At 44.8% G+C, this 11,147-nt stretch overlaps 1 protein-coding gene across 4 annotated transcripts in view; it reads left to right on the forward strand.

Moving 5' to 3' along the window:
• Window positions 1-10,467, forward strand: part of WT1 (WT1 transcription factor) — a 48,067-nt gene extending 37,600 nt beyond the window's left edge. For 2 of the 4 annotated variants that reach the window (XM_065944255.1, XM_065944258.1), the window contains 4 exons: window positions 1,742-1,892; window positions 5,599-5,688; window positions 6,292-6,375; window positions 9,078-10,467. In XM_065944255.1, coding sequence (XP_065800327.1) covers window positions 1,742-1,892; window positions 5,599-5,688; window positions 6,292-6,375; window positions 9,078-9,199 — 447 coding nt within the window. In that variant the 3' untranslated portion in view covers window positions 9,200-10,467. Of the gene's footprint in view, window positions 1-1,741; window positions 1,893-5,598; window positions 5,689-6,291; window positions 6,385-9,077 lie in introns of all 4 variants that reach the window. The other 2 variants (XM_065944256.1, XM_065944254.1) reach the window with 1 other exon arrangement.
• The last annotated feature ends 680 nt before the right edge of the window (window positions 10,468-11,147 follow it).

The following is an 11,147-nucleotide window of genomic DNA, read 5'->3' on the forward strand; positions in this document are numbered from 1 at the left end:
GCACATCTTATGTTGGGGCTAAATGAGCTTGAATTAATGACCTGGACTCTGGACTTTTAAGACTTGTTCTGCACAGTCAAGTGCCCAAAGGTAGACTCTGTCTTTGCTAAGGGAGAGTGAGGGAAGGAAAGTAAAATGGAAACTGGACGGAAGGCCATCTCCCGGTGCCTCTTTCGGGCGTTCAGAACCACGCAGTTACCAAGGATTTGTGTTTGTGCCTTTGGCGTGTGACTCTGTGGTTGTAACAACATGAGTAACGGCTGAGATACTTTCTCCAGAGTAGTCAGCACATTAGAAATAAGTTGTGTGTGGGCCAAGTTCCCACTTGATGTGTGGAGCAAGTGCTCTGAGATGTTCTGATGAATGTTTCCAGAGGCATCGTGGGGATAGAACAGCGTGTTCCCTCATCCCAAGCCCTCCAATGGTGAGAATAAAGGTGAGGGTGACAGAAATATGGACATCTGATGGAAGTCAGACAAGTACTGTCGGGCTTCTCCACCAGAACCGGCTGACACTGACAACTCCGTTTTATTCCCTGTTGCTGTGTGCGCTGCCTCTGGGGTGAATTAAAGGAACTCTATGAAACTCCTTTTCCCTTCCTTTTCACCAAGCCCAGTTTATCAGACTTACTGTTGTGGCCTGTGTTCATTTTCTTATAGAGTGAACCAATCTGACACAGCTGGCTCCTCATTTAAGCTTATTCCACCTTTTGCCTTAAGACTCTGGCCCATCAGTAGTAGAGCTGTATAACACTACTGTGTTTACTTAAAAAAAGATCGCACAGCAAGAGGTGAAATAGGAGCTTGAACATGTGCTTGTGGATGGTGTGGGAAGTTAACAGGAGTGGGTAAGCTTAGAAGTGGTCTCGGGTCTTAACACAAACTGTGGATGTTCTCTTGGGCCCTGGCTTGCAAATCTATGTGAGAGCAAGCAGGGTTCAGTGCTCTCTCAGCCACTTGCATTGCTTTTGTCTATGACTCATCGGTCCCCGGAGCCTAAGGAGCATTTGCTTCACTGTTTCCCTTTAGCTTCTTCTCATGGAGGACCAACCATGCACACACACCCCTACAGGGTAAAGGCGATCCACAGAATGCCCTGTGATGGACATATAAAGTGGGCGGAGGGCACACACGCGCTTCCTGGTATCTCTATTAAAGGATCGTGCTGGCAACACTGTGGGCTTGCTGTGGTTTCAGCTCCCTTCACAGACAGAACCCTCACCTCCCAGGATGCATTCTTCTTCCTTGTCATTGACTCACACGTGGGAGGTTGCTCAGTTGGGGGCTCATTTTTCTCTAATAAGGGCTTCCCAACCCATTGCAGATGGGGCCCAAGGTCATGTGGCCTGGTGTCCAAGTGGGAGGGCATAGAATAGAACCTGGGGCTTTGACTTCCAGACCTCTTTGCCTCAAGATGAGAAGCTGAGACTGGGAGCTCTCCCAGTGCGCAGCATTTCTTTTCCGGATGCTCTGGATCAGCAGCCCCAAGACAGACTTCATCTCGGGTCCCGGTTCTGGTTGATCAGCAGTGATGGTCTTAGGGCGCTGCACTGTCGGATGTGCTGCTCTGTCATCCACTAGCGATGTCTGCTTTGGGCACCTCAAGTGTGGGAGGGAGTGGTTTCAGGCATTGCATCCACTGTCCCTGCTTTGGGAGTACTTCAAAGTTCGCTTTCCTTGGGACCAGTGTGAGTGTTCACATGTGGCTTAAAGCCTCTGTTTATCTTATGCTCTGCTTGCAGGATGTGCGGCGTGTGCCTGGAGTGGCCCCGACTCTTGTCCGGTCGGCCTCTGAGACCAGTGAGAAACGCCCCTTCATGTGTGCTTACCCAGGCTGCAATAAGAGATATTTTAAGCTGTCCCACTTACAGATGCACAGCCGGAAGCACACTGGTAAGTGCATTTAGCGTCCAGCCTTGGTTCCGGTGGCTCAGGGGTGGCTTAGGAGCCCCTGCTTCTAGCTGTCACTGCCAGCACACAGGTGATTTCTAGAATGCAAAGTAGGCACTACTTTCAGGTGATGGAAGAAGGCTGCCAGGCCATTTTGTATCCTGAAGTTCTATCCTTTATTAAAAAAGTGAAGAGCAGAGTAGGTAGAGAATTTCACAGAATTAAAGAGACCTATGCTTGAAGTCTGGTTTCACCACTAGGTGGTATGACCTGCAGCAAGTTACCTAACCACTCTTCAAACTTCATGTGCCTTACATGGAAAATGGAGATGATAGCCTCCCTTATACAATTGTTGAGACTAGATTATCTTCTAAAATCAAATTGAATTAAAGGAATTAGAGATATGAATCATCTCATACAGTTCACTGTGTCAATAAGTCTGAATAAATGCTCTTATTAGTTTTATCATAGTATTAACATCTCTTAAGGGAGAGGAGCTAGCCTGGGAGCTTGGTAGTTGGATAATTCTAGGAACTTGATGTGCAAGGTCATTCTGGAGACTTAGGATGAGATGATCCGAAGAGGAACTTAACTGCTTGGGTTAGTAATAACCAACCAGGTAGGAATGGGAAAATGGCTTCTAAGTTTAATTTTGGTTTTGAACCTGGAAAAAAAGATGATGATTTTTGATGATGTTTTAAAGAATACTGGATTTTCCCACAGGTCACAGGGTCTGCCTCTGGAAGAGAACTGGCCACGTTTGGTTGTTGGCCACAGTGAATGTGAACATCGGTTTCACAAATCTCTGTTCTTGGTTGGCCTTGTGGGCACTAGATGGGAATGTGACTGAGTTTTCCTACAGGAAATCAGGCCAAAGCGCAGGCTTTCCTATTGGGGAGCTGGTACCATTTTTTTCCACAACTGAAGGTAGCTTCTTTGTTATAAGTACCATTATTGTTTATTATTGCTTCCCTCATAGCTCAGTTGGTAAAGAATCGCTTGCAGTGCAGGAGACCCTGGTTTGATTCCTGGCTTGGAAAGATCTGCTGGAGAAGGGGTAGGCCCACTCCGGTGTTCTTGGGCTTCCCTTGTGGCTCAGCTGGTAAAGAATCCGCCTGCAATATGGGAGACCTGGGTTCAATCCCTGGCTTGGGAAGATCTCCTGGAGAAGAATACTGGCTACCCACTCCATTCTGTGGACATGACTGAGCGACTTTCACTTTCATTGTTTTATTGTTACTGCAGACTTTTCTTTGGGGAAGCTGAAGAAGAAAATGAACTGGGTTCAGATCTCTTGAGACCATTGGTCTTGGCTAAGCCATTGTGTCTGAAGCCTACAATTCCAGCATAGACCTGAGCTTGCACTCAGTAGACCACTTGCTTTGATGCTTAATATGAGAAGTTGCATGTTATATTGTTATGTATTTCCCCAAATGAGATCATTTGAAAAGTAATGATAAAGTAAATGATAAAGTATGATACAGTAAAGAAATGATAAAGTAAAATTCTGCCTAGACAAATACAGGAGAATATATTGAAGGCAATATGGTTGTAGAAATTATAATGGAAAAGAGGCACTTAGAAAACAGTAAGGGTTAGATGTCTGTGGGAAGGGAAGGCAGTAAGAAAGATAGCCATGACCCTCAGACCTGCTGGAACCTTTAAGAAATTCTTCCTTGCAGAAGACAAGGAGGGAAGGGTATTTAACATCACTGAAGTTCCCTTCTTGAAAGAGTGCCATCTTTTTGTATCTATTCCTAATAATAGTACAGACTATTATGTTAAGAACCTTTTATAAAATACTTTCCATGGGCCAAATTCTCTACATTCATTATTTCATTTTATTCTCACTCACAGAACAATTATCCAATGGTTAGGGTATAGGGAAGCCAGACTGAAACTCATGCCTTTTAACTCCCAAGTCACAAGCCCCTTGCTCAAAGAGTTGATGGTCTGTTTTGGAGACAAGACATACAAAAGTGAAAAGGGAGGAGAGAATGTGTGATGATAGAGTGAATCTGGAGGCTCTGAGAAGATTCATTCAGAGGGTATTGTTTTGAGTGAGCATTGTTTGTTTCTTGGAGAAGGAAGGGCTTGGGTTAACCATTAAAGGGTAGGCAGGGTCGGGCAGAGGAAGTAAAGGATGAGCAGAAGAGAAAGGCAGAAAAAAGACATGAGACTGGATACAAGTATTGCTTTTTCCAGCTTGAAGAGCTGAAGTTAAGGTGCTAGGCTGGATATCAATAGAAAGTTGAGGAAAGGTTCCTGCTCTCGGGATTTTCCAGCCTGTGGCAGAAGGTGGATCTGACAAGGCCCCATGTCAGCCATTCTGTAATGAGGGAAGGAGAGGCTTTCTATGTGAACATGAAGCTTCCAAGAAGGCATCGCAGAGGAAACAGCGTTTGAGAGGGATGTGCCGTAGAGTTTATGGTGGGTTAGGAATCTGGAGATAGGGACTAAGGGTATTTAGTGTGAGCGAAGTTCAAGGCGGGGTTCAGGAAGGGTGAGCTCTGTAGAGCTCTGTAGATGAATCAGGGAAGCAGAGGAGGTCTGAGGCTAGAAAGATAACCAGGGACTGCCTGACAACAGAGAGAGCCGGCTGATCCTGGGATGGCTTGCCTTGCTCTCTGTCCCAGAATGCCGGTGACTCAGAATTCTCATAAGAAGGTGGGACGGTCCAGGGTTGCTCAGTGTACTCAGGGAGCGCAGTTCCTGGGATTTGGCTGAACTTTTTCCTGCAAAGACAGGGGCGGGGCTTTTCCATTGTGAGGCAGGAGGTTGTGTAATCCCATTCCTGGGATACCCAGACCTCTAAGGCTCTGGCTCCTAGTTTAATCTGAGCCTCTTACAACCCTGGAGTTGTTTATACCTGACTTGGGGATGGGAAGTCAGTAGCAGAGAACACCAGCGCCTTAGGCCATAAAACATCAAGTCCTTACTCCACGGGGCCAGCTCCAGGGGACATCCATCCCAGAATTCTGCCACAAACTCAAGTCTTGGACTCAAGACCGCTTTGGTTTATTATTTGTTTAAATATTAGCTGCCAGTATTTTTTGAGCACTGCCTCTGTGCTGGTCTCTAAGCTAAGCCCTTTCTGTGGATGGTCTGTTGTAATCTGTTTATAAGTCCTTGGAAGCTGTCAGGTCATTGGCCCCATTTCACAGTGAGGAAACGACACCTCACCCAGCAGGAGCTGGATATTCCCCACTGTATCAAACTCCATGACCCGAGTTCCCTTTGCTTCCAACTCAGCCTTATTCACCCAGCCCCTGATTCTGCGCCTCCTGCCCATGAATGTATGTATGTAGGTGGCACTTCCTCCTAACCCTGTGGTTGGCATGCATGCATGCTAAATCGCTTCAGTCGTGTCTGACTCTGTGACCCTATGGACAATAGCCCGCCAGGCTCCTCTGTCCTTGGGGATTCTCCAGGCAAGATATTGGAATGGGTTGCCATGCCCTTCTCCAGAGCATCTTCCCGACCCAGGGATTGAACCTGCATCTCTTACCACCTCCTGCATTGGCAGGCCAGTTCTTTACTGCTAGCGCAACCTGGGAAGCTGCCTAAGGTTGACAGCATATCCCTGAAACCTTCCACCCAAGTGCCTTTCAGCATTTCGGGATCCTTTTAGTCCCTGTAAGAGAAGTTGCCTCTAATGAGATCTTTATTTCCAATATCATTTTCCAATGGCATATATGTCTTCCCCAAGGTGAGAAACCATACCAGTGTGACTTCAAGGACTGTGAACGAAGGTTTTCTCGTTCAGACCAGCTCAAAAGACACCAAAGGAGACACACAGGTTTGTAGGCTCCCTTCTCGTTGCTGGCAGTGTGTTCCCTTGGGTCGTGGTTGATTTTGTGATTCTCTTTATTGTTCAATATGGGTGTAAGAGGGTCAGCCGTTTTTTTAAGTTTCTCCAATAATTTTCCCTCCTAATTGCTGGGGATTTACCTTCTCTTTAATAAAAAAAAAAGAAGAAAGAAAAGGAAAGGAAACATCCTACATTTTCCCCTGAAAACCACAGAGTCATGATACTCCCACTAGCAATTTGCTGATGATACAACTGAGTCTCAGTAAAGAACACGGGTGGGTGGAGAGCAAAGTCCCATCTGTAGTGTGTGATTCACTTTTTCAGTCTCAGACACAGCTGAAACCTCTCTGAGAAGCTGGACACTTGTGGTTAAGCAATAGTTGTTCCCAAGACAACAGGTCTTCAAGGATTACTGAGCAGCATTAGGTGACTCCTGCTGGGCCTGGGGTGTTGGGGAAATCTGAGGGCGAGCCAGATTGCAGGTATGGCTGGAAATGCCCAACTCCTCAGGCTGCCGGGAAGCAGGCCTTGTGGGCCTTGCTATGCCCCCACGTGGTTAGGGCCGCGGCTAGACCTTCTCTGTCCGTTTAGGTGTGAAACCATTCCAGTGTAAAACTTGTCAGCGAAAGTTCTCCCGTTCCGACCACCTGAAGACCCACACCAGGACTCATACAGGTAAAACAAGTGCGTAAACTTTTCTTCACATTTATTTTTCTTTATTTTTTTAAACTACTGTTGAATGGAGTTGCTTGTGATGTGAGAGATTGGAAAAGATGAGTGTAAACGTTCTAAACAGCTTTAGATTCAGGAAAGAGAAAGAACAGTGCATGGCTGTCTTTAAATAATAACATTGTTTAAGAAGGAATGGGAGTGGGAGGTATGGAGAAGAGATGTGAAAAGAAGTGTTTTCAGGAGTGTGCAGAATGAAGTGAAGAGATAAGTTAGGTCCTTGCTGTTCCCAGTTTGTTGCATCACATCTTTATCACTCAGTTTGATAGGATAATCAACCTTGGAGAAAGACAGCAGAAATTCTAGCAAGCCAACCACTTGTACTCATGAAAGTTTGCATTTTATAATACTGTTTTCAGAGACATGAATCTTTGCTCTGCTAAAAGTTAATGCCCCAGGAGCAGTCATGGTTTCTGCCAGACTCATATTGGTGTGTGGGTATTGTTTCCTTCATAGTAGAATAGAGGGAGGGACTTCCCTCCTCCTCTTTGGCCCGGTGGTTAAGACACAGCATTTTCAATGCAAGGAGCACAGGTTCAATCCCTGGTCAGGGAACTAAGATCCCACATGCTGCATGGCCAAAAATTAAAAATTAAACAAACAAAAGGAATATATAGAGAAAGGACATTTATTCACAGCTGCTAAAAGTTTTTGCTTCTCCACAAGGCTGGTGTGATTCATAATGAAAATAGCACCATCTTTGTTGTGTATTTTCTAGCTTTAGAGGGAGGACCAATGCTTAGGTTATCTCATTTTATCTTTACAACATCCTTGGAAGAAAAGTAGGATAGATAACATTTCATCCCCATTTTACAGATGAGGAGACTGAGGCACATAATGATGAAATAACTTTGTTTAAAGTCCCAAAGCTAGTAAGTAGCCAGTTCTGTCTGTTCCCAGCCCACCTACCCACTGCTTCTTTATTGGGGAAAGAGTCTGTGTTCACTTTGTGGCCCAGGAAGGAGAGAGAATCAGGAGGAGACCCCCGGTCAGCAGAGTTGAGTTCCCTTGAGAGTTTGAGGAGGATGATGACTGACAGGGGAAGAGGTTAGGATTTGTCCATTAGGAGGTAACCTTTGACAGCATGGTTGGCAGTGGGAGCAGGGGACAGAAGCCAGATCAGGAAGGGCAGAAGGACAGTGAGTGGGAGGCGAAGGAAGTGTGAGCCATGAGCCTCCGTGCAGTCCTGGATTCTCAGCCCCAGCAGGCTGTACCTGCAGACAATCAGGGTACCTGTGCCCCAGAGTCAGTGGGATGGACAACTCATTCCCTGACTCGAGTACCTGTAATGTCACCTCTTTGCCTTAGTCCTGAGCTCATAATTTGGTGGGAAAGAGTTATCCCCGGTACCCTGCGCCCCACCTCATGCATATCTGTATATGTACATAATGACCTATGTCACCAGCAAACTGTTTAATATCTAACTGGGAACTATAGTTGATTAGCCTCCAGTTCCGACCCAGGGACAGTGCCTCCCGTGGGTTATTTCTCAGTGTTTGTCCCATCCAGCATTTCTCAGAGAAGGACTAGCTATATCCTGAGAACCTCCCTAGGTGGTGAAGGAATTGGCTCCTGTGATGCTTTTACTGAGGATAAAGCCACAGCTGTATTTCCATTATGCCAAGGCCCAGGAAGTATGATGCAACAAAGTGTATCCTACAGACAGACCTGATTTGGAATCAGACAGACCTAGGTTTAAGAAGTGCTGCCTGTGTCTGCCCTCACCTGAGGTTCCAGCCTCATCTGTAGAATGGGGATAATAATGCTCACCTTACAGGTTGTTGGAAGGAGTACATGAAATTATATATATTATGTATAATTAATATATATAATTTTATATGTGTGTGTGTGTGTATGTGTATATATACCCAGCATAGAGCTTAGTACATAGATGGGCATTCAGAAATGCTAATTATCTTTCCCATCCAAAATGAGACTTGGAAGAAACTTCTGAGGCCTCCTTAGATAGAGAAGGAGGCTCGATATTTTGGCAAGCTTTTTAAAAATCTCAAAGCCATGCCTCACCTCAAATCTTCTATATAATGGGTATTACTATGTAAATAACCCTTTAAGGTAAAAGAAGCAAATGCCATGTGTACTGACTTCAGTGATTTATTTAAAACACCCAGCCCATCCAGAATATCTATACAGACAGAGATATTAAAGCCATAGTTACAGCTATGCTGCCGGATGGCTGTCCATTAACGGTATCCTGCATGATGATCCTAAGTCCCTTGCCTTCCAGTTAAGCTCAGTTCCCTCCTTAAACAGCAAACGGGAAGCATTTACACAATTCACGAAACCGTCTAATGACAGGGGTTTTGTTTTACCAAGTGTTTTCCCCCTTGATTAAATATGAAGTGCCCAGACATTTCCATTAACTAGACTCACTCCTTCTCTCCCATCTCCCAAGTCTTCTGACTCAGTAACATTTTGTCATTGTCACAGCATTTTAATCCTCGAGGCCCCAGAGGTGCTGCCATGTCAAGGCTGCCTTGTGAGATGAACTAGATGTGTGAGCTTAGGGAAAGAGCTAGAGGGAATCTGGAGCGGGTGCCTTGTGATGATTTAACTCGGGCCTTTGATAGTTGAACTTGCAGCTCCGTCTCTCCATGGCAAGTGTCTCTGACTGGCCATTGTGTCAACAGGTGAGAAGCCCTTCAGCTGTCGGTGGCCCAGTTGTCAGAAAAAGTTTGCCCGTTCAGACGAATTAGTCCGCCATCACAACATGCACCAGAGGAACATGAGCAAGCTTCAGCTGGCGCTCTGAGGGGTCCACACCGGCCACCGTTCTGTGTCCCAGGCAGGACAGAGTGTGAACGCCTTTCAAAGCTGACTTTAAGATTCCTCCTCACTCGCCTGTCAGAGAGGGAAACGGCGGTTGCTCTTTCTTCATCCAGCGTCTGAGACAAGATGCATGTACTACTGGATTCTACCAGGTTTGCCCAAAGGAGTTGGCCTCTGCTCAGCCAACTTTGAGTTGACGCGTAAGGCCCTGGAGAAGTGGCTCTCAGTGTCCGGTCAGTTAAAAGCCCGTCGCCATTTGGTCTGGATTTTCCACTGTAAGCAGAGCCACTGTTGGTGATGTTCCCCCGCCCCTTCTCACTTTACGCTCATTTTCACGAGGAGTGGAGTCATTGTACCATTTTCCATCATAGAATATTTATGGGCCCGGGCATGTGGATGTGTCTGCTAATGTAAACTTTGTCATGGTTTCCATTTACTAACAGCAACAGCGAGAAATAAATCAGAGCGCAAGGCACTGGGGGTGAGTCCTGTCCGACATTCCGGAGGTTAGGCAGGCTGCTAACCTGGACCAGGCAACTTTTAAAACTCAAGCATTTCAAGCAGCTGATAAAAAAAAAAAAAGAATCAGAACTAACCAGTACCTCTGCAGAGATATCTAAAAGAATCTTAGCATTCAGTTAATTCATTGTTAACGTTAGCACAGTGCTCTTAAGAAATCATGCTTGAGGATTTAAGATTTTGTTTTTGTGTTTCTGTTTGACTTTTTTGAGTTGTAATCTCATACATCTTCAGAGATGTACATATCTCCTCACACAAAGGAAGTGGAATTCATTTTTATCATTTGGAGTGTCCTCAGAGTATACAGACCATGCTGGCTATGTGGCTTCAAGTTGTAAAAATTAAAATGACTCTAAAAGAACATAAGGGCTGGTCCAGAATTTCCACTGATAAGATTGTTCTTAAGTAACTTAAATAACTTTGGGTCTCCAAGTATATGGAAAAAAAAAAAGAGACTTAATCATGTGAGGAAATCCATTGTTTAAAGGTGGTTGGGTGTATGTGTGTGTGTTCTGTTTTTATTTTTTAAGGGAGGGAGTTTATTATTTACTGTTGCTTGAAATTATTGTGTAAATATATATATCTGATAATGATCTGCTCTTTGACAACTAAAGTTAGGATATGTATAAATGTTAGATGCATCACTGTTTTGGTGTTGATCTTCCAACATATTGATGATAACACTAAAAATGTAACCTGCATTTTTCACTTTGCTCTCAATTAAAATCTATTCAAAAGGAAAGTGGTAAGATTCTATCAGCTGTATTGTGTTCACATCTTGGGGAGCGTTGAGCCTCTTTTCTCCAGGTAAGATGCTGACACTGACATCAGTGACCACTTAAGACTAACCAGGTCCTGACCATTCTTTGTTTCTCTCTGTTGAAACTCAGGAGGCAATCACTGACCCTAGAAGCAGCCAGAGAGCACTGCCTCCTCCTCTCATCATCAAGTAATTGTGATCACATGGGCTTTTGGCTGGACGGGGGGACTTGTATTTTCAGAGTCATTTTCATCAGGCTATCATTGCATTACGTCTTATTCCAGGTCAGCAAAAGAGCCTAGAGAGATGCAAATGATAACTGTTATTTATTTATTTTTTTTTTAAAGTTCACAGGTACACACTGCAATCAGGAGGGTATAAACTGAACACCTAGTACAACTGAATTTGCAATTGTAGTTGCTGTGAAGTAGCTCAGCAGGTTGGAGACAGTTCAGGCTTTCCAGGGCAGCTGAGTGTGAAAGCAGAGATCTACATTATCTATAAACTATAAACTCTCTTCCTGGTTCTGGTGGATAGCTTTTCAGTTGTAAATAAGGAGATTAATTTGGTGCCGCTCCTCTCCACTCCATTATCTGGGAACTTGCATGCATTCCAGGCTTCATTTCTTCATTTAAAAATGTATCTTGAACAG

Source organism: Muntiacus reevesi, chromosome 9, assembly GCF_963930625.1.
Source record: "Muntiacus reevesi chromosome 9, mMunRee1.1, whole genome shotgun sequence".
Taxonomy (NCBI): domain Eukaryota; kingdom Metazoa; phylum Chordata; class Mammalia; order Artiodactyla; family Cervidae; genus Muntiacus; species Muntiacus reevesi.